This window comes from Drosophila nasuta, chromosome 3 (assembly GCF_023558535.2).
Source record: "Drosophila nasuta strain 15112-1781.00 chromosome 3, ASM2355853v1, whole genome shotgun sequence".
NCBI lineage: Eukaryota > Metazoa > Arthropoda > Insecta > Diptera > Drosophilidae > Drosophila > Drosophila nasuta.
This window is the reverse complement of record NC_083457.1, coordinates 29,252,530-29,275,227: the sequence shown is the minus strand read 5'-3', so window position 1 is coordinate 29,275,227 and position 22,698 is coordinate 29,252,530. Positions and strand designations below refer to the sequence as shown.

General features: G+C 41.5%; 8 protein-coding genes across 15 annotated transcripts in view; 3 read left to right on the top strand and 5 right to left on the bottom strand.

Annotated features, from left to right (window-relative positions):
• Nucleotides 1-131: 131 nt before the first annotated feature.
• Nucleotides 132-1,352, bottom strand: LOC132792902 (hydroxysteroid dehydrogenase-like protein 2). Its single transcript, XM_060802438.1, has 4 exons — nt 1,251-1,352; nt 1,030-1,193; nt 733-946; nt 132-675 (listed from the first exon to the last, which is right to left on the bottom strand). Exons 1-4 carry the CDS (start codon nt 1,262-1,264, stop codon nt 207-209), a joined length of 861 nt encoding a protein of 286 aa, XP_060658421.1. The 5' UTR covers nt 1,265-1,352; the 3' UTR covers nt 132-206.
• Nucleotides 1,353-1,417: 65 nt separating this feature from the next.
• On the bottom strand, nt 1,418-2,618 carry LOC132792904 (hydroxysteroid dehydrogenase-like protein 2). Of its 2 annotated transcripts, XM_060802439.1 has the most exons (4): nt 2,508-2,618; nt 2,289-2,452; nt 1,999-2,212; nt 1,419-1,944 (listed from the first exon to the last, which is right to left on the bottom strand). In XM_060802439.1, the coding sequence occupies exons 1-4, from the start codon at nt 2,519-2,521 to the stop codon at nt 1,476-1,478; spliced, it is 861 nt and encodes a 286-aa protein (XP_060658422.1). In that variant the 5' UTR covers nt 2,522-2,618; the 3' UTR covers nt 1,419-1,475. The 2 variants fall into 2 exon arrangements, with proteins under 2 accessions (XP_060658423.1, XP_060658422.1); XM_060802440.1 differs by lacking the exon at nt 2,508-2,618 and having other exon boundaries at nt 1,418-1,944; nt 2,285-2,375.
• Nucleotides 2,619-2,686: 68 nt separating this feature from the next.
• On the bottom strand, nt 2,687-4,179 carry LOC132792901 (actin-related protein 6). The gene has a single exon (XM_060802437.1). The coding sequence runs from the start codon at nt 3,990-3,992 to the stop codon at nt 2,802-2,804; it is 1,191 nt and encodes a 396-aa protein (XP_060658420.1). The 5' UTR covers nt 3,993-4,179; the 3' UTR covers nt 2,687-2,801.
• A 529-nt stretch (nt 4,180-4,708) lies between these two features.
• LOC132792900 (uncharacterized) lies at nt 4,709-6,352 on the top strand. Its single transcript, XM_060802436.1, has 2 exons — nt 4,709-5,929; nt 5,989-6,352. Exons 1-2 carry the CDS (start codon nt 4,852-4,854, stop codon nt 6,210-6,212), a joined length of 1,302 nt encoding a protein of 433 aa, XP_060658419.1. The 5' UTR covers nt 4,709-4,851; the 3' UTR covers nt 6,213-6,352.
• On the bottom strand, nt 5,594-8,633 carry LOC132792895 (uncharacterized). Its single transcript, XM_060802421.1, has 2 exons — nt 7,581-8,633; nt 5,594-7,518 (listed from the first exon to the last, which is right to left on the bottom strand). The coding sequence occupies exons 1-2, from the start codon at nt 8,179-8,181 to the stop codon at nt 6,353-6,355; spliced, it is 1,767 nt and encodes a 588-aa protein (XP_060658404.1). The 5' UTR covers nt 8,182-8,633; the 3' UTR covers nt 5,594-6,352.
• Nucleotides 8,634-8,649: 16 nt separating this feature from the next.
• Nucleotides 8,650-11,480, top strand: LOC132792898 (uncharacterized). Of its 2 annotated transcripts, XM_060802427.1 has the most exons (8): nt 8,650-9,183; nt 9,268-9,794; nt 9,859-10,007; nt 10,073-10,435; nt 10,527-10,628; nt 10,691-10,773; nt 10,840-10,986; nt 11,045-11,480. In XM_060802427.1, the coding sequence occupies exons 1-8, from the start codon at nt 9,069-9,071 to the stop codon at nt 11,173-11,175; spliced, it is 1,617 nt and encodes a 538-aa protein (XP_060658410.1). In that variant the 5' UTR covers nt 8,650-9,068; the 3' UTR covers nt 11,176-11,480. The 2 variants fall into 2 exon arrangements, with proteins under 2 accessions (XP_060658410.1, XP_060658411.1); XM_060802428.1 differs by lacking the exon at nt 10,073-10,435.
• Nucleotides 11,481-11,890: 410 nt separating this feature from the next.
• Nucleotides 11,891-22,698, top strand: part of LOC132792894 (probable beta-hexosaminidase fdl) — an 18,580-nt gene continuing 7,772 nt past the window's right edge. The window contains exon 1 of one of the 2 annotated variants that reach the window (XM_060802420.1): nt 11,891-12,304. Coding sequence is in view for 1 of the 2 variants with exons in the window: in XM_060802419.1 (XP_060658402.1) it covers nt 13,817-13,833 (17 nt within the window). In the remaining variant the exon portion in view is untranslated. Of the gene's footprint in view, nt 12,305-13,691; nt 13,834-22,698 lie in introns of those variants that run through there. The other variant, XM_060802419.1, reaches the window with a different exon arrangement.
• On the bottom strand, nt 15,646-22,663 carry LOC132792896 (basic-leucine zipper transcription factor A). 5 transcript variants are annotated; one of them, XM_060802422.1, is made up of 3 exons: nt 21,648-22,663; nt 18,733-18,883; nt 15,646-17,314 (listed from the first exon to the last, which is right to left on the bottom strand). In XM_060802422.1, exons 1-3 carry the CDS (start codon nt 22,103-22,105, stop codon nt 16,160-16,162), a joined length of 1,764 nt encoding a protein of 587 aa, XP_060658405.1. In that variant the 5' UTR covers nt 22,106-22,663; the 3' UTR covers nt 15,646-16,159. The 5 variants fall into 5 exon arrangements, with proteins under 5 accessions (XP_060658405.1, XP_060658407.1, XP_060658406.1 ...); XM_060802423.1 differs by having other exon boundaries at nt 15,651-17,314; nt 22,286-22,657; XM_060802424.1 differs by lacking the exons at nt 18,733-18,883; nt 21,648-22,663 and adding an exon at nt 17,582-17,846 and having other exon boundaries at nt 15,650-17,314.

Genomic DNA, 22,698 nt, shown 5'->3' with positions numbered 1-22,698 from the left:
TTTATTTTGAAAAATATCAACAGTCCTGACTGAACTAGTTCAAACGAGAGTGGTTTGTTTTACTAATCGACACTATTTTATCTGCAATATCGATATTCTTATTGGCGCCAGCTTTGTAGTTGAATTTAAAATATTTACAGAAATGCTTTATTTACAATCAAGAATATAAAAACGATTACAAAACAAGAAAATGCGTCAACAAAAAGTTACAGCTTTGCAAATGGACCTGCATCATCCAAGAATATATCCAATTGCAAATTGTGCATATTCTCCGGATAACAAGCGTATTTGCTAAAGTCTCTTACACCAACGTCTAACAAAACCTCGTCATCGATAAAGAAGTTGCCCGTGTAGTCTCTAGCATCTCGGCATATTATAGCATATGCTGCATCTGCCATCACCTCCGGTTTACGAGAATGTAAAGATCCCTCCGGACCAGAGAGCATATCAACTGCCGCAGTGTGAACAGTTGTCCTGGGCCACAGAGCATTCACTGCAACACCCTGAGCACGGAATTCCTCAGCCATGCCAAGCACACACATGGACATGCCGTATTTAGCTATGGTATAGGCTGTATGGTTGGAAAACCAATGCGGCTTCATGTTCAACGGTGGTGATAAGTTTAGAATGTGAGGATTATCGCTCTTGAGCAGATATGGTAAACAGGTTTTCGATCTGTGGAGTATTGATAAGCATTGAATAATTAATTAAATGAGTTGAGATAACACTTACACCAAGAATGTGCCCCTTGTATTGATATTTTGCATCAGATCATAGCGCTTCATTTCCGTGTCCAGTGTCGGTGTTAGCGAAATGGCGCTCGCATTGTTGATCACAATATCGATACCGCCAAATTTGGCCACAGCGGCTTCAACCGCCTGTTGCACCTGCTTCTCATCGCGAACATCCACAATGCAGGGCAACGCTTTGCCTCCGGCCTTTTCGACTAAAAGTAAAAGTCAAGATAAGCAATGAACCCAATACACTATCAAAGTTCAAAATTCAACAAATCCAAAGTGCAGTACTAACTTTCCTCGGCGGCCGTATAGATTGTGCCAGGTAGCTTGGGATGAGGCTCAGCTGTTTTGGCCGCAATCACAACATTTGCACCATCGCGAGCTGCCTTCAATGCAATCGCCTTGCCAATGCCACGAGATGCACCCGTTATAAAAAGGGTTTTTCCTTGCAACTTGCTGACAATAAAGACAATATTATTAATTTATTTAAGTTTATTTCCACGAGTCTTTTACCCAGTGTTCTTCATTGTTGACTACTTGACTGCCAGCCTTCTTCACACTCAATAACAACTGAACATTAGCACTAGAGATGTGAGTTAGCACATTTGTTGCAATCGTTTGAGCCACCATCTCTATCAACTGCTATTCACCAACGATTAAACGCTGTCATCGAACTGTAATAGTAACTGCATTTTCGAGCACTAAAGCCGCTAAACATTTATTTAGTAGAAACATTATTTACAATTTTGATGCTGCACAATTAACGTCCATGAATATAGCCGCTTTCAATTTGTGAACATTTTCAGGGTGACAAGCATACTTGGCAAGATTTTTGACTCCAGCGTCTAATAAAACGTCCTCATCAATAAAGAAATTTCCGGTGCATTGCCTTGCATCGCGGCACAGTATAGCGTATGCTGCATCGGCCATCACTTCTGGCTTACGAGAATGTAATGCACCTTTTGAGCCATATAGCATATCAACTGCTGCAGTGTGAATGGTGCTTCGAGGCCAAAGAGCATTCACAGCAACTCCCTGAGGACGAAACTCTTCAGCCAAGCCCAGCACACACATGGACATGCCATATTTGGCAATAGTATATGCCATATGTATAGAGAAATGCTCGGCTTTCATATTCAGGGGTGGCGACATGGTCAAAATGTGCGGATTGTCACTCTTCAATAGATATGGTAAACAAACCTTGGAGCTGTAATGAGCAAACTTAGATTAATTTCAAATAACATTAGAAATATGTACATACACCAAGAAAGTACCCCTTGTGTTGATATTGTGCATGAGATCATAACGCTTCATATCGGTTTGCAAAGTTTGAGTTTTTGAAATCGCGCTCGCATTATTGATCACAATATCGATGCCTCCAAATTTATCGATTGCAGCTTCAACGGCCTTTCGAATCTGTTGCTCATCGCGAACATCAACAATGCAAGGCAACGCTTTGCCGCCAGCTTCTTCGACTATGTGATAAGGGAGATAACAAACAAGTAAAGTGCAAACTCCAATTAAAATAATTGTGCTTATTGCAATACCTACTTTCCGCGGCGACCGTATAGATTGTGCCCGGCAGTTTTGGATGTGGTTCAGCTGTTTTGGCCGCTATAACTACATTTGCTCCATCGCAAGCTGCTTTTAGAGCGATTGCTTTGCCAATGCCTCGGGATGCACCCGTTATAAAAAGAGTTTTACCCCGTAACTTGCTATAAATAACAAATTATTTAACAAGTTTATTAAGTTATGCCTATGAGCCCTTACCCGGTGTTCTTCATTGTTGTCACTTCGCCGACAGTCTTCTCAATAACATCTGAACATTAGCACTAGGGATGTGAGTTTACACTCTTGTTGCAATAATTGTTGTTATTTAGCAACAGCAACCAATATTCAACGATGCATTTTCCAGCACTGAAATACAATGGAATCCGCCCGAATTGCTTTTCGCTTAAGTTTATCAAAGTGTTTCTTATTTATCTTAATTGCTGGGACATTCATACAATTTATGGGCTATACAAATACAACTTATAATACTAATAATATGCTTCCAATATATAATTAACGCTGCTGCAGTCCATGAACGCCAAACTCCTCGTAATCTTCGTTCGTGTAAATAAATTCTTGGAAATTTGGACTGGTGGCCACTTCTCGGCCGCCATACCAAGCGTATCTCACCGGATCCTCGGGACAAATGAGTGACACTTCCAGGTCGTCGGGCACAAGGGCGCGCAGATCACGCTTGAGGCGCGGCAGGAAGCCGGGAAACTGAGAACTGCCGCCAACAATAAGAATGTTGAGCAAGAGTTCGCGATGCGCTTCCCACGGACACGCTTTAAGGGAATCGGCCACGGCCTCCGGTATGCCGACTTGTGAGATGCCAATATCTGAGGGATTGAAAAGCACTTCGGGCACAGTGAAGCGTTCATTGCACAGCGGAACCAATTGCTGTTGTTCCTCGTCGTCCCGTGGCTGGCCAGGCACACGTATGTAGCCACGCTTCACAGTGGTGAAGTCGGGTAGCACATATTCAACAGCAACTTGTTGTCGCTTCGCCTCATTATGATGCACACTCATCATATCCTTAAAATCCTCAGCGACAAAACAAACATCCTCCTTGATTTGATTGACCACATGACTCTCATCCATAACGTTGAGATGGCGATATGAGATGAGCTCCTTTAGATGGTTAGTCAACGCCTTGCCACCGACATCAATACGCCTAATGCCCTCCAGTACTCGTCGACCCAGCACAAAGGGCACAATATGCGTGAAGCTGTATCCCACGTCGATTATAATGCAGTTGAGCGATTGCATTGTGGTGCGTTCTTCGCTATCGGCCACATAGTTGAAGGCGGCCAAATCGGCAGCTGTGGTTTTGTACATGCCCGCCACACGATACTCCTCGAATAGCATTTCAAGCATTGCCTCCTGGACGCTTTGGAAATTCATCTGTGGTTCGGTGATGACAATGTTGCGATTCTCCAGCGTACATCCGATGCCCTCTTTGCTGAATATATAATCCCACACGGTCTTCTGTGTATCCCAATTAAGCAGATAGCCACGCTGGAATGCCAGGATGTAATACAGCGCTGATGTATCTCGGCACTCGTCAATTTGATTGCCCACAAATGCGCGACGTCGCTCGCTCTTCGCTTTCATGATACAATTGGGCACCACTTGGGGCTCGTCCTGCGTAGCGAGACCCACTTTCGCTGTGTACGCACCATTATCTAGCACCACAACAGACATTTGATTTGTTTATGTGAAGTTTTATCTCGTCCAGCGGCGCAATGCTTTGCCAATAACAGCTGTTTTTGATAGGCGACGCATTGCATTCTATCGATTGTCGATAACCGTTGATTGTTTGAATGTTAACTGTCTTCAGCAATGCAGTAGCTAACTAGAAATTTAGAATAGAATTTAAGAATTTAATTCAAATATATAAATACGCACTATATGCTATGCACTAATCATAGGCATTAACAAACGATAAATGTAAATAAAATTCCCAGTTGAATTATTGGTATTATTTAATAGTTTGAGATAGCAATACATATCAAAGCCTATGTTATCAATAGCAGGCTGTTATTTAAATATAAACTGTTATCAGTACATTTATATATATAACTTAAATTTCAAAAAAGGTTCTATATTTTGTATTGTCCAATAAGTAATAGCACTTTATAAATACGAAATCAATCATTTATTGAGGCAACAGCAATAAACGGTTGTATGTTTTTAATATTCGATAACAATTGTCTGTTTAAATGATAACTGTTATCAGTGAAATAATCTCTTAATATATTTATAAAAAATTGGAAATATTTGCCATACTCAAAGAAATAATTTAAATTCATTACATTTACCTGCTTAATATCAATCATAGGTAAAACGATAAATGTATTTCAACTGCTGTCATTAATAAATAAGAGCACCCCCGATTAAGTTAACAGAACCAAATGAGCAAACGGTTACACACACAACTTTCAGTTATATAATTGTTGTATTTGTTTTTTCTGTCCCTATACATTTATCAACACTATCGAATGCTGATGACCCGTTCGAGAGGTAGAATTGGACGTGCATTGGGCTGCTGATTCCAACAGAGATGGCCATGTTGACGCGCCTAACCAGCAACGGCACAACGACAGTGGCTCCAGGCTCGCCTAAGGGATTGCAACGCTTCCAGAACTACCTCAGTGCGTTGCTCTGGCCAGGAGGAACTTCACAGCGACGAAAGACGTCCACTCAACAACAACTGGATGCCATTGATTCCTTCACCGATGAGCTCGTGAATCGCAAGACACAAAAGTGGGAGGAGTTGCATGACAATCTTAGGGCCAAACAATCGCCCGTTGCCGAGGAGACGAAGTCAAAGAAAAATAGCTTTGGCCAGAACGTTGGCTTAATGTCAAAGGGAATGATGAATGATTTGAAGCAGTTGCGTTCCCCGCAACTGGGGTTGGACATACGTTCGCTGTCGCAGCCACAGTTGGACAATCTACTACTAGCCACGCTGGAGATCAAGAATAAAGTGGATTTCCTTTACCTAATCCGTCAGTGTGTGCGCTGGCATCTCTTGCCCTGCAACGAGGTGTTCATCGCCTGTCTCAAGTATTTGAGCAATATGGGTCGCATGCAGCAGCTGGACTCGCTGGCCGAAACATGCCGACAATTGAAGCATCCCTTTGCCATCACTTACTCGGATTTGGCACCATTCAAGGCCCTGGCATTATGGCAGAATGGCAACTCCGATGTCGCCCTTATGACGCTGCATCGTGGCTACTCTGCTGCCTTAAAAAACGATGAGGGAAGGCGCGCGATGCGTTGCGCTTTTCGCACAATTGCCGAGGAGACTTTGGCTCAGAAGTCGGAGGCTGTCTTGATCTCGCTGACGGAGGTGGCACGCGCCATACACCGGGAGCACAACGACATCTTTGTGGTGGGATGTGTGTGGAAGCAGTGCTTCATTAGCAGTTGGTTCAGTGATCAAAAGTATGCCGAAGAACTCTTTGAGAACTTTCCCGATCTGCAAAGTTTGGTGGCTCGCCGGGCAGATGGACTATGTGATTCATTTCTGGGTCATCACAATGTGGATGCAGTGCATCGTTTGATTGAAGTATTCCTAGAGCACAATCAACGCGAGGCTTGCTCTCTTAGCTTACGCAGACTCTTTGGCTATCAATGTATGAACTTTAATTATTTCAATAATTGCATTTATTTATTGATATTTTGTTTGTTTTAGATGATCGCAAGGACTTGCGCGCATGCGCTGAGATTGTCAAGTCGTGCAGCGAACTAGAGATGCCATTGAAAGAAGAGCAAAACGAGCAGTTCCTCAGTCTGTTCCTCGACAGCTCGGATCCCTTTGAGACGGGCAAGGCGAGCAGCAACAGCCACAGCAACCATAACAGCAATGGAATTGTGGCCAACAAGTATAAGCCCAAATCGTTTCAGTACAAATTTTAAGTGGCGCTTTTTGTTGCCCAATTTCGTTGTAGTTGTAGTTGTTGAATCCATCTGTGGATTCGTTGTAGCAAACTCTTACCACTTTCCAAATAAATGTTGTGCAGCCACTCTCAGTTGGTCATTCAGCACCCGATAATCAACTACTGCTCTTTCTTATTGCTCTCGGGCAGCTGAGACTCTTGCAAACCCATGCAATCATAGCAGCGAGAGATTAGATGATTGCCACAACGATGCGCTTGACACTGCTGGCAACGTGTACGGGCTTTCGTCTCACGCTTGTTCCGCGCACACGGCTTGCAACGTCGATGCTTCTCACCATGGCGACTGACCAACTTGACATCCTCGGGCAGCATGGCACGGGTCAAGCTGATGACGCCGACGCCTTGACGCTGCGTTGCATCGCCAGTTGCTTCGCTCAGCAGGCGCTGATTGGATTGTCCAAGAATCTCGCAGATTTGTAGTCGCATTACCAGCGATGTAGACATCGTGCGACGATGCAGTCGGTGCTGCAAACGCTGCTGAGTGAGAAAGAGTCCCAATTGGCGCTGGAAGTCGCGCTGTTCGATATGCGCATTCCCCTTTGGCGACAGACGCAGCAGGATCCAAGCATTCACAGCAGCAATATTGAGCAGCAGATGCAACAGTTGTAGCAAGGGATGCAGCTGCCGCTCCTCCGCCTGACGCTTGGGTAACGCAAACGCTGTGCTATAACGTGTGGCAAGTTCATAGAACTGCGAGCACACCGTTGATGTGTGCTGTTCGATTTGAAAGGCATCCAGTTGTCTGGGCAAGCCACAGCTGAGCAGCGCAACGTCGCAGCGCTGTGACAATCGCTTGGAGCCGCTTCGCAGCGTTCCCTCTGTCCAGTTTTTTGGATATTCACCAGCAACTGGTGACAGTCTGCAGATGCTACTTAAATTGTACTGCAGCAGCAGGTCGCAATGTTGCGCTGTGGCATAATATGATCCAAGTGTAATATTACGTCCCGTTGTCTTGTAATCACAGATAAGCTGCACTAGCTCTTTACTGGGTGCCGTGGGTTGCAGCACAAGCAACGCATTGGTCATGTACTGTGTCTTGGCATCGCAGCAGATCATCAAGCGGGTGTCAACTAAGGCAGGCACTTCATCCACACAGAGCCAAGCGCTGGCACCGTAGTAGGAGCGGCTGTTGATGAGAAACTTTTGCCACAGTCGTTGGCCATCATCCGGCTGATTGCTGAGCATCTCGGTTATGAAGACAAAGCGTGCCAGCGACATAGTTGCCCTAAATATAGCATTGCCCAGTTCCAACGTCCAGAGCTCTTCTGCAAGAGGAATATGAGTTAACATTCTGACTGACATATAAATGCCAATGTGAGAACTATACCAAGAGGTCCACTGTACTGTGCATTGCGGAAGACACCACAAAGATAATTTAGACCCAACCAGGAACGCAGCTCTGTGAGATCTGTGAGTCGTTGAGCATCATTTCGGTTGCGTCTTTTACGTATCTGCTCATTGACAATGCGTTGCAGCATGCGTAACATATCGTCGTCAAACAGTAGCATCCATGCCTCAACTGCATTTGTAGCGGATCTCACGGGTCCTTTGCCACACGCTTGTTGCTTGGCTAACGGTAGCTCCTCTGTGTTTGGTTGTGCTTCACGCTCCAGACACCAGGTTTGCCCATCGCTGGAAATGTAAGTGCCACTTGTGCTTGCTGCTCGTCCACGCTTGCCACGACTTTTTGCAGGTTGCAGCGTCACCTCATCACACAACAACATAATATCTTCATCTTTAAACAACCATGGAAAGTTGGCGGAGGCTGAATTTGTTTCCTGCAGTGGATCAGCAAACAGTTCAGGGTCATTGATGGAAACTTTAAGATCCATATCTTCTTCCTCCATTCGTTCGTCATCTTCGCTGCATTTCATATTGGACAACAGCTGTTCATCAAGCACATATTCCGTTTCACTGCTGTCATTCATTGTTTACAAATGTTTTGTTTACCATTTTTTGTAGTACGCGAAGTTGGCTGTGCGCAGTTTTTGTCTCGCGCAAAGTTGGTTGCAAACGCAAATTTCAGCTCATTTCAGTGTGTACAACCAATGCCAAAAGAGATGCATAATTAAAATTGCAGCAAAACAAAACATTGCTAATTGTAATAGTGATTAAAACTGTAATAGCAGTGTCATTTATTGGAAATACAAAGTGAAACTGTGTCAGCGTTGTCGCTAAATGCGCACATTTGGATATCAAGATCGTCATTAGGAATAAGTAACGCGTAAAAACGCTGTGCAGAAAACAAAACGAAGTACAGCTTCATACCTCGCAGAGGTTAGAAGCCAACTAAATATGCAATTTAAATTTAAATGCAAAAGAGAAAAACAGTTGGAGTGACAAGAGTGTTTACATTTGTGTGAAATCTGCGCGCGTATTAAGCTATTTGTCAAAATTTCTTCTTCGCAATGTCAATTTGACATGTTATACTGTCACGTCTTGCAATGTCTTATACCACAAGTTCTCGATAAACGATAACATCACACACACATACAGAAAACATACTCGATTATTAAAAACGAGCCATTTCGTAGGGCGACAAATTTCAAAAAAAGGAAATAATGTGCAATAGGAGGCTGCGCTAGAACTTTGGTGTCACCGGAAAAAAATCTCATGCAGTGAAAGTTAGTCAAATCTCAAAGCTTGTGCTGTGAACACGATTATTTGGAATAGAAAAAATATATACTTCAGTCATATTTTCAACTGCTTTTTGAATTTTCGTTTCGTGTGAAAGGAGAAACTGCTCAAGAAGTTGCAAGTCAACCTTGCTCCTTTACCTATATTTTTTATTGTTGTTTTCGAGTTGAACGAAAAAATGATATCGCCGGAGCAGCATGAGGTTGATTTGGTGCTGGATCGCCAAGTGCGTCAAAATATACAGGACATGATGCGCGAGGCGGATGTACAAGCGAATCTTCTAGAAAGTGAAGGTACGACATATTGTTATGTGAGCATATATATGCTATTATTTATTTAATATATGTGTGTGTATATACTGTAATTTATTGTTTTAGCTGTGGCTGCACGTGAACGATACAATTCCGAGTCGAGCAATGAACAGGATCATTTGCAACACGATGCGATGGGAGTGTTGGGCACGCTATCCGCCGATGAGATTGTCGAGGAGGATCACGACTCTGAACAGGCAGGGCACGAGATACAAAACTATCATGACATGCTCGTGGATTCTCAGATCGACATCAACGGGTCATTGCGTAAGCGTCGCGGCAATCTACCCAAGCATTCGGTGAAGATCTTAAAGCGTTGGCTCTACGAACATCGTTACAATGCGTATCCCAGTGATGCTGAGAAGTTTTCGTTGTCCCAAGAGGCGAATCTGACAGTGTTGCAGGTCTGCAATTGGTTCATCAATGCGCGACGACGAATTTTGCCCGAAATGATACGACGCGAAGGCAACGATCCCTTGCACTTTACAATCTCGAGGCGCGGCAAGAAGATTAGTCCCAATACCTCAGGCACCATTAGCATGCCAAGTGGAGGGACACCCAATCCTATAACAGGCAGTCCTGCTTCTGAAGTGGTGAGCGATTCAAATTCTCATTTAAATGGTACATTATATTAATCGTGTTGTGCTTGCCTTGCAGATTGTTGGAGCTACCGAGGAGGTTCATAGTGCAGCCGAAATGCACGAGGGCATCGCCAATGTGTTGACCAATTTTGATCAGTATGTGCGCACACCGAGTGGCCAAATGATGAAAATGGAGCCAGAGTACGATGAGAGCGTCATTTATAGGTAATGTCCAGACCGCTTCTAGTTGATAAGACTGTAGACTGTAACACCATTCCTTACTTTCGAAGTTGGCAACAAGCAATTGCCAACAATCCGCTAAAATTTCAACAGCTACATGCCTCGCTGCGAGCCACCATTATCGAAAAGATACAAAGCTTTAAATTGCGCAAGTCCGGTGTCGAGGATGTGAGCCAGAGCTGTAGTTCAATCGCCAACAGCAGCTGCAGTAGTAGTAGCTTCTTAAATGAAGCTAGTGAGTCGGTTAACCCATCGATAGACTTAGAAAAAGAAAGACTCAAGAAAGGCGGGCGCAAGCGACAGAGCGAAGAGAAGAATGAGGCGATTATCCCAGAGAAAGTTCTTAGACTGAATGTTCAAAACGAAGATGTGCGAGAACAGAAATCAGAAAAGCAAGATTTTCAAATGCTTAGGTAGATTTATGCAGCAACTTTAGCATATCAACTATTAATACGCCAAATTTTGTTGACATTTTCACTTATTGTATTATTTCATTATCCACAGATCTGAGGGCGAAGATAGCGCACAGGATTATGAATCGTGCGAACAGGGCAGCGAAGAAGAAGTACGTTTCGAGACCTCGGATGATTGGCAAAGTGTCATCAAGTAAGTTGCAAAGAACAAGATTGAATAATTGCCTTTACATTGTCGTTTTTTTTTTTAATCAGGACCGTTTTCACTACTGAAGAAGTGACAACCACAAAGAAGAGTGCCAATACCAGTGTATCCAATCAAATAACAAAGACTGAAGGTAAAATTCATAAATGAATTGATTTTGTCTCCCATATTTGATACTGATTTACGGAATGATCTACAGGCAATCAGAATTTGTTAGATCATATATTGGGTGCCGAGGCAACCGTTGTGACCGCTGCCGACGAAGCTGATGTTCCAAGTGTGCAGCAGGAACAAACCTCAATAATGACTGAAAGCATACAACAACCGCAGACTCCTCCACGACCAGGTGTGCATATTTAAAGTCATTAATATGGCGGTGAATACAATCATCTCTTATCTTTCAGCTCTAACTCGTGAGGAGCGAGAAAAATTCAAATGCTTTTATTATCTTGTGGAAACAGCAGTGGCAGTGCGTCAAAACGATTGCGATCAAGATGACGATTTATCCTACATGGGCCACTATTTAAATAATTAATCAAACATAGGATTGTACATACATATTTATTGGAAATGTTTCACGGCAATCGTTGTTCAAATGATTGACAATTACATAACGAGAGGATTTTCAAATGGAATCTGAAGAACTCTAACCTCATTTGCAACAATTAGATGAATTGGATTATGCGATATACTGCAAGTTTTAGATGAATTTGATTTATGAGAATTTCTGCAAGTTTGGCAGATTAGATCGTATACTATTACTAAGTAGCTTTGTATTCTAGTGCGACAATTGAATTGCCGATAATAAATTATATCTACGCTTAAGCCTTTGTATGGCAACTGAGCAATGGCTTATGGCGCTTAAATTAATTTAAATTATAACGCACGAGTTGTTTTTGTAAACAAATACTTCTCGTGTGGTTGCTACTGCCGTAGGTACTGAAATTTGAGGAACGGTTTGGGGTTGACTGGTTCCGAACTAGTTCCAGCTGCTTGATTTTGACTTATGGAGAGTTGACGCCAAAGTAGCAGAGCTATCTTGACGCATTTATGAAACGACAGCTGTAACAAAAATAATATCAAATTTTTTACTTATTTTTATTTTTCTAAACTATTATTTGATTAGGCTAAAATTTAAATTAATTTAATAGCACAAAATAATGTAACCAGGCTGGCACATATACGGTCATATTTTTTTTGTCATGTGTACTAGTATATTCTTGGCATGAAGCTTTGAAGCCAGGTGGTATATTTGAGAGTTCATCTTGCGGTCACGCTGGCGCAGACAAAATGTACAATTTTAGTGTAAATAATAATGAAAACCAATGAAAATGTAATGCTATAATTAGTTACTCAGTGAGGGCCTTACACACACACACATACGCACAAAGCCGCAAAACGTCAACAAAACGCACTGCAATATATATTGTGTCGTAAATTGCTTTTACACCCGCCGTCGCCGTCACTGTCACCGTCGCCGCTGCCGTCGCCACCGCACTCTTAACCTGTCGCGCTACGTTCCTCCCTTCACTATCGCCACCTTGCTTGCCTACCACAAAAACAAAACTTACGCTTTGCGGGACTGAAGCTCAGCCGAGAAGCATTGGCATCGCTGCCGTAGACAAAATCAGGACATGCAAAGAGCATTTCAAATTGCGGTGTGGGTAAGTATCTTGAATTGTTAACTATGCTGCTTGCTTGCCCCCATTCCCCACCGTCTTTCCTTTTCCCACAATTAATTGTGTTGTTTGTGCGTTTGTCTATCATTTCTCTATGTCTTTTTAGGCTATTCGCAATTTCATTTTCGACTTTTTTTTGTTGTTTCTTATGTGCTTGTGCTTGCGTCACATCTAAGTTGTGCTTGTTATGATAATCTGCACACACACACCAATACATGTGTAAAACTCCATTTGAGTGGTGTGTGTGTGTGTGTGTGTGTGTAACTTCACTCAGCTGTTGTTTTTGTTTAAGCAACTGTTGTTAAAGCTGCTGTCGCTTGGGTTACGCTTACAGTTACTCCCAACGGTTTTTGTTTTTGCTTTTTGTTGTTTGCTGATACCTTAATCTCACTTGGCAACATGCATTTTTGATGAATTACCTGTTTACATATATGTATGGTATGTAGATATGTACTTTCATACTGCTCAATAAAATGAGTCAAACACAATTGCTATTAATTTAGTAGCGGAACGCCTTTGCCATTGTTAGAGTGCTCCCAACACTTTACCGTAATTCTCTCTTTTGTTTTTCGCTGAATTTTCGGGTCACATAATTTGTCGCTTTGTTTTTGCGCCCCTTCTAACATCAAGAGCGATGACAAACCCATTGGCTATTTTTAAACATGTCTCCGACCTCTTTACACTTTTTGGGCACACTTCTTACACATACACACGTGCACACCCTTAAGCACACACATGCAAGCTGGCGAGCAACTAAATCACCCAATTTGAGTTGAAATTGGTTTTTGTTGAGTGTTGCTTTGTAACACGGCAATTGGCAGCAATTAAAAATGGCACATCGCTCAATGCACATTAGGTGGGTGTGTGGGTGGGCAGTGAATGGATGGGATGGGGAAGGGGAAGGGGACAGAGATTGTATTAATAAATCGAAGCAGTGGAAGAGGAAGCGAAAGCGAAGGAGGCAGGCAACTAGGCAACCCCAGATTGTCAAAGTGACAGAGGGTCAAATGGTTTGTCGATGCCGCTGCGCAGTTAGTGGCGCCGTCTCATGCCGTCACTCGATTCACACACACACACACATACATATTCTACCCCATCCATACATACATATATACGTATATATAGAGGCCCCAAGTAGACGCTCTATTTTGTCTAGGTTGCATATTAGCACGCCGTTGTTGCTCTTCTCTTTCTCTCTCTCTCTCTCTCTCTCTGTCGCTCTCTGTGATGTTGCCCGCTCTGTCTGCTCGACACTCAACAGCGATGGCTGTGTGAATGCCTCACTTGTTGTGCCACCAACGCAACGCTTCATTTTCAGTTGCAATTATAAGCTACACGCGTTCCAACTGAATAATATTATGTGCATTTCCTTCAACAGCACGTTCTAAATACAATTCCCGAGAAAATTTTAAATATTTCTGAAAGAAATCAAAAATAAAATGTGCTTAATGCTATTTGTTGTGTTGCTTCGTAATTGTGGAAATTTGTTTCTTTGAAATGTTGCTGCTACGACGGTATGTTGATGTGCTTTCTTACCAATCGATTCGAAATAAGTGTTTCTATTGTTTCTTTTTTTTTTTGCTGTTTTGCTTTTTGAGTCGTTGTCAGCAGAACAATTATTGAACAACTGCAAACAAAATCGCGCATACGTTTGCCATTTGGGTTAAGCATACGCCCCGTTAGCAAAATGGATAATCCGTCTATGCGGCATCAGTAGCGCAGCATTGTCATGAGATCACGAGTCGCCGAACCACATCGAAAGCAGCAGTCTCAACAAACTCTGGGGGCTTGTTGGGGTTGTCGGCATTTTATTTTTTATTTTTAGCATTTCGTACAACCCAAAAAAGAAAATGAATATGAAAAGTGAGCATAAAATACAAATCGAAAAAATAAAAACGTTTTGACGTCGCTTGGCAAGCAAAAAGACACAAATCTGTTAGATCGTAATCGTATATGGGTCATGCTAAAAGTGATAAGAAAAAAAAAACTAAAAGTGCGTCATCAAAACGCAGACAAAATTGTTCATCTTATTAAGCGCAAAAAATTCCTGTTGATCGTTGGGTAAAAAGTCAAGCGAAAATGAATTCCATAACACAGTGCATGCATAATTACATTCATGGCATATTACCACAACCATTCTCTTGTCTGTCTTGTGTGTGTTTGTGTGTGTGTGTGGGGCCATTCAAGGTTACGCTGCTGAGCGAACCCTTTTTGGAATAGACCATAAAACTGAAATGTGAAGAAGGTTTCTCAGATGAGCGGGCACAACTGGCAAATACTCGGCTTTATTGCCTAATGCATGTGTGAGGCACAAGAGTTTATACCTTTAGTACATAAAATTACAGGGTATATGCGCAAAATGTTGAGAGCTACTAACAAGTTGCTTGTTACCATTTGTTTGTAAGTGTAATGTGGTCTTTCAACTTTATTTTTGCCTTAGTCCAATTCCGACTTGCAACTTATTTGCTCTCATGGGAGAAACTATGAACATTAGGGTGACACAATTTGTAAGTTGTAAACTTCTATTAGAATCGTATTTTCAGTGCAGAATTCTAAGAATATTTCAATATATGATATAGCAAGTAAGAGAGCTACAGTCGATTGTGCTCGACTGTGAGATAGCCGCTACTCATCTTCAACCATATTTTACAAATACACTAAAATATATAGCGCAAAAATACTTAAATATGCCAAAGGTTTTATTTGGTATATTATATATGGTACTACATTCAAAATATATTGAGTACTAAACATTCCAGGTTATCAGATTGCTGAAAAAGTTTCATACGGACAGACAGACGGACGGACACGGTTATATTATATAATCTCGGGTGATGTCGCCGATATATAATATATAATATATACTTCATGGAGTCGGAGATGACTCTTTCTGCCTGTTACACATTGTTTTTTGCAAACACAGTAATAATACTCTACTCCCATAGGGTAGGGTAGCGAGTATAAATGTGGATCTAAATTCAATTTCCACTGAGATGTATAAAATTGAGGTATATAGTATTAGGTTGTTTAAGGATTCAATTTTACACACATAGTTTGAAAGTAAAAATTTCTTAGAATTCATCGCAGACAAAAAAATTGGTAACAATTTCATAGAATTCATCATAGATAAAAGATTGAATCACCCTAATATACCATGACAGACATAAAACATTCGTGTGTATGTGTGTGAGTACTTACATAATTCCAGAAATAGAAGCGTTCTTTGAGCTAAGTACTTGTCGCCATTTGGCACGTCACTTTCGATTGCGATTTCGCTTTCACATTTAATACAAAATCAATCGGATTGCCTTTGACGACGCGTGAACAGCGCATTAAGGTTAAGGTAAGCGAAGGTTCAAAGCAACAATGTTCGAGCATATTTCTTTTATTGATATTTCTCGTTTTCTTTTTTGCATTTTGTTTTCTTTTTTTTTCTTTTTGTTTTACTTATAACTCGGTCGGAACAAACATTGACTTATTATTTTCTGTTTTTGCTATTTAGAATTGGGTGGTTGGGAGGATATGTAAGCTTAGAACTAGCAGCTAAAATTAGAAATATATATTTCATACAATTTGTGGGTTGAGAATCGAAGCCATTTCAACCCGAGATCAATGTTGTTGCTGTTAAGGCAGTTGCGATTTGATTAACACAATGAAAATTACCTGCTCTTAGGGGGAGGCATTAACAACAACTCTCTGCTCCACATTTTTTTGTTTTGGTTTTTGTAAAATAAAGCACATTCGTGATAGATTTATCATTTGGTAAATTTTGTGAACTTGTCATTCATATATCTCGCTGACATTTGGGGGATGCTATGTCTGTCTCTCTCTTTCCCTCTCTTAGACGTAGCCACTCGATTCGAGCTTTAGCGCTCCTTCGTATGTGGGCAACCCCGATACATCAATGATTTTGCTCATGTCCAGACTGATGATGCCGTTCTCGTTGATGTTGTTAATATCTAGGTTGGCAGCAGCCTCATCTGCAGTTGCTGTTGTTGCAGTTGTTGCTGCTGCTGATGATGATGCTGCAGTTGCAGTTGCTGTTGCTGTTGGTGTCTCTGCTGCATTGTCATTTTCGTCTATGTCAGCGTTGGCTTCCACATCTTCAGCTGCTGTTGTGCTGTTGTCCACCACATTTCCATTTGCAGCATCAGCTTCAACAACTGCGGCATCAATTTGATTGCCATTTAGGCAAGTCAAAGTCATTTGCTGCTGTTGCTGTTGCTGCTGCTGCTGTTCAATTCTTGCCTCACTTGCCACATTGTCATTGTCATCACACTGCTCCAGGCCGCTCTCAACGGATGCCGCCAACATTTCGTCATCGGCCGCATAGCGAAACTTGCCACACAACGGGCAGCCACGCCTATAGTGACTGTGCTGTTGCATGTGAAGCTGACTCTGCTGTAAATAGCGTCGTCCAAAGCTATTCAAACGCAGCGCCGCCTGCGCATTCTTTCGCGCCTGCAATGCCAGCGGTAATGGCGGCGATGGCGACGCCATGTACATCTCCAATTCCTGGCAGTTGCCGTTGTTGCGTGCTGCCACCGCCGCAGCAGCTGCATTCCACATGTTCTCCACCTCGGCACGTTGCAGCGAGCAACAGGATTGGGCGTTGAGTGTGCGATGCAGTTGCTTGTGCACCAACGCATCGCCACCGACAGCTCCAACTCCAGTAGCTGGAGAGTTGCCACTGCCACCAGGCATTGCTTCAACACTGCCACCTGCCACAGCTGCAGCCGACGACGATGCCTGCTGCAGACAGCTGATGTCGAGCGTGGAGCGATAACCAGGCGGCGGAGAGACGCGTTGCAAGAGCAATTGCTGTTGCTGTAGCTGTAGCTGCTGCTCCTCGAGTTGCTGCTGTTGCTGTTGCAGCAATTGCCGCTCATGCAACACGACAGCGTCATACGAAGGCGGCGGCTCATGATGCAACGCTGGCAACGCAGCCAAACCATCCGTCGAGTCGCCCAGAAAGAGACCCGAAGTCTCGTAGCACTGCAATGGAAAGTGAAACAGAGTGTGAGCAAATCAAAGTCAAGTTCTCGGTAACAATTGCCCAAGGCCAATAAAGAGAGAGAGAGGGCGGAGGAAGAACAAGAAAATGCCATTACACCATGAAGTTGGCCTAAAAAACACAGCTAGATAAATAAGCGAGGAAAGCAATAGATTGTGCTTATTTAGTCCAAGAAGTGAAATTAACGCTGCACAAATAAAAAAGTTTAAATTGCACACATAATAAATTTATTTATATTGCGAGAGAACGTTGTGGTTGCTGCTGCTACTTGTGTGGCACTTGTAATCCAGCCAAGCAAGCAACCAACTGCTTACGAACGTTGACAACATTGTCTGACATGGGCCAGGCTAACGTTGATTTACGCTCCACCGTTTTCCCACTGGGCCAACAAACAACAATAAGACACGGCGGTGCGCTTAATGTAAGTGTGTGTAAGTGTGTAAGTGAGTGGGCCAAACAACTTAGCACCAAAGCCAATGTCCAAGAGTTTAGCCTTTTTCGCCCCAGCGTTATTTATTCATTCCAACTACTTTGTTGCCCTTGCTGTTTGCCATCGCACCTGTTTTAGTGCATAAATTTTCATTAACAGTGCCAGGGTAATGCTTCAATTGGTTTCAAATCAATTGGCCACATTAACCCAACACAAATTGAACTACGAATTTATTTCTCACTCTCTCTCTCTCTCTTTTTCACTCTATAATTCAAGTAGTCGCAGTTTCTTGATTGATAACAATCACAGTACATATACAGTGTCTATGATTTCCGCTTCTACTTTCATGTTATACAAGAACTCTACTCTAATGAGTAGTAATTATCTTTCGAAGCAAACAACATTAATTTGTTTTTCGTGCTGCAAACTTTGATAACACATTTCTCGCTAGTACGCTATTTAAGTGAAAAATTATTTTTTGTTGTTTTTAGTTACAGTGGAATGTTGTTTAGAGTTGTGGTATTTAAAATTTGTTATTTTTGTGCTGTGGTTTAGTTATCAAGATACATTTTACTATATGTTATACAAACATGCAATAAAAGTAAAAATCATAAATGCAAAAGTGAGCAAAAAATGTTTAAATTTGAAATTTATTTATTTGCTTTTGTTGCATGCAGTTTATGAAATTACTTTAAATTACTAATTATTAAAACGGATAAAAGTATTGTAAGTTTGTGTTTTTTTTTATTAATAGAAAATTTACATAATATATATTTATTAATCTATGTAAAACACAAAAATAATGCTAATCAAATACAGATTGTTTAAAGTGCTTGAAGCTTTTTAACAACATGAACTCAATAAAAATATGTACGACATAAATAAAAGTGTCTTCACTCTAATTCGTTTAAGTTTTGCTAAATTGTCTACTTATGAACTCAATAATAATAATATGGATTTATTGCTTACCTGCTCAACACTGTAGATTTCCATATTGGGGTCGTTTTCCATCCATTGATGCTGCTGCTGCCTGTAGGCGGCCTCAGTTCGCTTTTTGATATTGCGATGACAACAATAACAAACGACACATAAAATTGTAGTCACCAGACACAGCATAGAGCTGTAATATACAACAAAAAGAAAAAACAATTGAAGTCATGTGTGGGCACTAAAAATACCCAGCAAATGAAACTTTAGTATCTTTTTATGTAGTACAATTTTAAAATCCATTAATTGTTGCCAGCATTTATAGTTAAGAATTTAATTTAGACATTTTTAATACTATTATAAAAATTTGAAGTATGGTTCAACTCAGCTATATCTTCATAAAATACTATATACATATTATAGTATATTTGTGTTAGAGAGTTTTTAATAATCTACTAAATATTTCAAGTCTGCTTCAACCTTGCTCTATAATTTACAGGGTATGTAAAACGTTCATTTAGTGAAGCAGACATCGAATTGATTGCGAAATTTAATTTCGATTTTGCTCTTATTAATTTCTGTTTAACAACTGACAAACTCACGAACATACAATGGGAATACATATAGTATATATATAGTGGTAAGCTCATTTCATTGTGTTTGCCCTGAAGCCAGCTGCTCGACAATATTGGCCTACAAATAGATAAATGAAATGCATAACACGAAATCTTGTTTATTGTCTGTGAGTTTTTTTTTTGTTTCTGCTTTTGGTGATAGCAGACAAAAATACGCTTTAAGTATTATTTTTAGCAGTACTCCAAATTTGTGAGCAGTTATACTATAGACAAGTTGTTGTCAAAGAAAACGTTGCTAAGTTTAAATCGAATCAATTTAATAATCTACCAAGTGTATCCGAATTTTAAGTACAAAAACAAAATAAATAAATAATACCGGTTCAATTATCTTCAAACTTTACATTAGTCCATCAATTATCCCACTCGATACTGTTTGATTTATTTGACAATTTAATTGAAGTGTTTAAACGCAATGTTGGGGAGTAAAATCAATTGCAATATGAATGAAATATTGTTGACTGCGTTGTTTGCAAGCACTTAAAATGTCCTTCAACTCGTGAACATTTATTTGCCGTTGCAATAATAGATTATTAGAGCATAACATGCAATTTTCTTTAATCAAATAAATTGAGAGACAGACCTTCGCAGCATTGTCCATGTTCGTGTCCATTCATAGCTGCCCGAAAAAGTATGCTATGCATATTTAAAATAGCTTCAATTACAGTAACATTCTATTATCAAATTGAGAAAAGTGCTTTATCCAATCCCCTCTAATAATAGTAATAATAATAACGATTTTGAAGCGTCGTAACCTCGTTTTGCGAGTTCCTCAAATCTGTGACACGCTACACAAATCAATGATGTGATGTCACTTAATCCGCTTTAAATGCAACATAATGCGCCACTTGTCGTCCTCTGTTCTCTGTCCTTTATCCTTTGGCCTTTCGCTTGCCTAGTTGTGTGAGTGTGAGTGTGTGTGTTTTTTCCCCATTTTCCAGCGCTCGCTTTGCTCATTTTCCGTGGCGCCTCACGCAATTTCTTGCATGTCAACGGTTCATTAAAAGCCCAAAAAAGGAAGGAAAATATAGAAAACGATGTGTTTCAGGGGGGTCGAGGGAGGCGTGTCTAAAACTATCAACGAAAGATGGTGGAAATTCATTGACATGCTATAGACGATCGATAAAAATGTAGTTAAAATAAAGTTACGAGATTCGAAGCGTTTCGCTGTTTACGAACATCAACTTTTTCTCATTCTCGTTGTTGTCGTTGTTGTTGTTGTCAATTTCGGCTTTTGTTTCGTTTAACCCATTTTTTAGTCTCGCTCTCATTTATTCTGCTTCTTTTTGTCGGGCTGCTGCTCGTGTTGCATGCATAAAAATAAATTTTAATAAGCGTACCATGACACTTTCTCTCTTACCCCCAAAGGGGGTAAAGTCTGAGAAATGTAACAAAAAGACGAAAGACGCGCAATTATAAATATGTTTACTTTATTATATGTGTCCTACGCTACGCTCTGAGAAAAAAAGAGCGGGACTTCCCCAGAAGACTTGTATGAATTTTTGATGTTATTAATTTGCAGCTGGCTAATAAATCATCCCAGCAAATTGTGCATGATCTATGGCAGAGAACAGAGCAGAGTGTCTTCAACAAAGATGATGATGGAATATCATAACGAGAAATTATGCACAATTAGGGAAATTACGAAAAGCCATTTCATTTAATTTATGACTGCAGCTAAAGTCGATAAAGCACAAGTTAAGGCAATTACTAAATCCAAATTGCTGCTTACATTTTACGATACGTCAAAGAGCAAGTCATGCAGCAGACATTGAGCTATTTATTGACTATTTTAATAACTACTTAAACTTTGATATGTCCACTAAAAAGGGACACAAAGTACAGAAGTAATACAAATACTTTACGTGATTAGCTTCACATGTTTTTGGTTCACAATTAATTAGAAACTTTTTTTTTGAAATTAGGTCGAATGAATGAAAAATAGAATTCGTTTCAAACTTTTAGTTCTTTAGCTTTAGCTCGTGCATATGTGAAAATTTCTCTTGGGCATAACGAAAACTGTTCATTTATATTGCAAAGTTTATAAGTTTGAGACTTCCACATGTCTCACTTGTATTCCCAGTTACGAATGCCAGTTTGAGTTTGAGTATGTGAAGTGAGTGCATGTCACAAAATGAAAGGGAACGCATAAGGAAACTTGGTCTAAACTGCACACACTGCAGCTCATAAATTAATCATGGCAAATTAATAAGGCAGCTGCCTAGCCTGAAATGCGAAATGCGAAATGAATGAAAATGATGTTGGCAGTTGGCAGTTGGCAGCTGCATCAGCGTCACCATCACCATCACCGTCACCGTCACTCACCCGCCGAGTAAAAGATTCACGCTGCCATTGACAACATGAGCGTAACTCTGCGAGCCGCTGCCACCAGCTGTGCCATGGCTGTTGCCTCCGCCACTGCTCGAGCCAGTGGCGCCATTAACTAGTGATATGCCTCCTCCTCCGCCTGCTCCTCCTCCTGTCGGTGTTCCTCCGAGCTGCTGATAATAGAGACCAATGCCGCCTTGATAGTACGTGGAATGTAATGGCGGCTCTTCCTCTACGTCTGCGTCCTCCAGCAATTGCTCATCCTGTTCCTCGCTGTTGCTGGCGGGCAAAGATGTTGTGCCCATTGTTGTTGCTATTGCTGATGTCGTTGTCGTTGGCGTTGCTGTTGACATGACTGTTGCATTGTATGGCAGATGATGCAGCTGCTGCTGCTGCTGTTGCTGCTGCTGTTGCTGACTGACCGCCGCGAGGATTGCATAACGTTTCAAAGACATTTCCACTTATGGCTTAAAGTTAGACGATTGCATAACGATTAGCCAATAACATGGCACAACTCTCTAGCTCTGTTTCAACTACTGACTAAGAGAGAGGCTAACACACTCACATACACACACACACGCACACGAACACAGAGACAGATAGTAAAAACACTCGCACTAAAGTCAGGACATTACCGTTGCCACACGCTGCAAGCGCTAGACTAAAACCAAGGACAACGGCCTGCCTGCCTGCTTCTCCACAACATAGCGCAGTGCCTTGGTGTCGTATACGTAATGTACGTCAGGCTGACACGCTAACCACGCGCGCACGATCGATGGCCAAGGTAACCAGCAAACCTAGCACTAACACCAACTACAAGTGTTACTATTTCTATTTCTGTGTTGGCTTGTTTTGGTCGCGACGCCTCGCAACGTGTATGGCAACAAACACACACACACACACATACACAGAATAAGGTATTCGCGTCGAGTCACGTCGCTTTGCGTTGCGTTGCGCTGCGTCGCGTACGTCTTGGCAAATACGTAGTGCTGTTGCAACTAAAGTCCCGGCTTGGCTTGGCTTGACTGGCTGCCTGACTGCCTGGCTA

Coding starts and splice junctions, on each gene's coding strand:
- LOC132792902 (XM_060802438.1), bottom strand. Junction 947..1,029: donor CTATACGGCCGCCGAGGAAA/GTTAGTACTGCA, acceptor TTTTACTTTTAG/TCGAAAAGGCCGGAGGCAAA. Junction 676..732: donor ACAAGGGGCACATTCTTGGT/GTAAGTGTTATC, acceptor AATACTCCACAG/ATCGAAAACCTGTTTACCAT.
- LOC132792904 (XM_060802439.1), bottom strand. Junction 2,213..2,288: donor CTATACGGTCGCCGCGGAAA/GTAGGTATTGCA, acceptor CTTATCACATAG/TCGAAGAAGCTGGCGGCAAA. Junction 1,945..1,998: donor ACAAGGGGTACTTTCTTGGT/GTATGTACATAT, acceptor TGCTCATTACAG/CTCCAAGGTTTGTTTACCAT.
- LOC132792901 (XM_060802437.1), bottom strand. CDS start 3,992: ATGTCTGTTGTGGTGCTAGATAATGGTGCGTACACAGCGAAAGTGGGT.
- LOC132792900 (XM_060802436.1), top strand. CDS start 4,852: ATGGCCATGTTGACGCGCCTAACCAGCAACGGCACAACGACAGTGGCT. Junction 5,930..5,988: donor CAGACTCTTTGGCTATCAAT/GTATGAACTTTA, acceptor TGTTTGTTTTAG/ATGATCGCAAGGACTTGCGC.
- LOC132792895 (XM_060802421.1), bottom strand. CDS start 8,181: ATGAATGACAGCAGTGAAACGGAATATGTGCTTGATGAACAGCTGTTG. Junction 7,519..7,580: donor ACAGTACAGTGGACCTCTTG/GTATAGTTCTCA, acceptor TTCCTCTTGCAG/AAGAGCTCTGGACGTTGGAA.
- LOC132792898 (XM_060802427.1), top strand. CDS start 9,069: ATGATATCGCCGGAGCAGCATGAGGTTGATTTGGTGCTGGATCGCCAA. Junction 9,184..9,267: donor GAATCTTCTAGAAAGTGAAG/GTACGACATATT, acceptor TTATTGTTTTAG/CTGTGGCTGCACGTGAACGA. Junction 10,008..10,072: donor GATGAGAGCGTCATTTATAG/GTAATGTCCAGA, acceptor TTACTTTCGAAG/TTGGCAACAAGCAATTGCCA.
- LOC132792896 (XM_060802422.1), bottom strand. CDS start 22,105: ATGTCTTTGAAACGTTATGCAATCCTCGCGGCGGTCAGTCAGCAACAG. Junction 18,884..21,647: donor GTGAATCTTTTACTCGGCGG/GTGAGTGACGGT, acceptor TGTATATTACAG/CTCTATGCTGTGTCTGGTGA. Junction 17,315..18,732: donor AAATCTACAGTGTTGAGCAG/GTAAGCAATAAA, acceptor TTTCCATTGCAG/TGCTACGAGACTTCGGGTCT.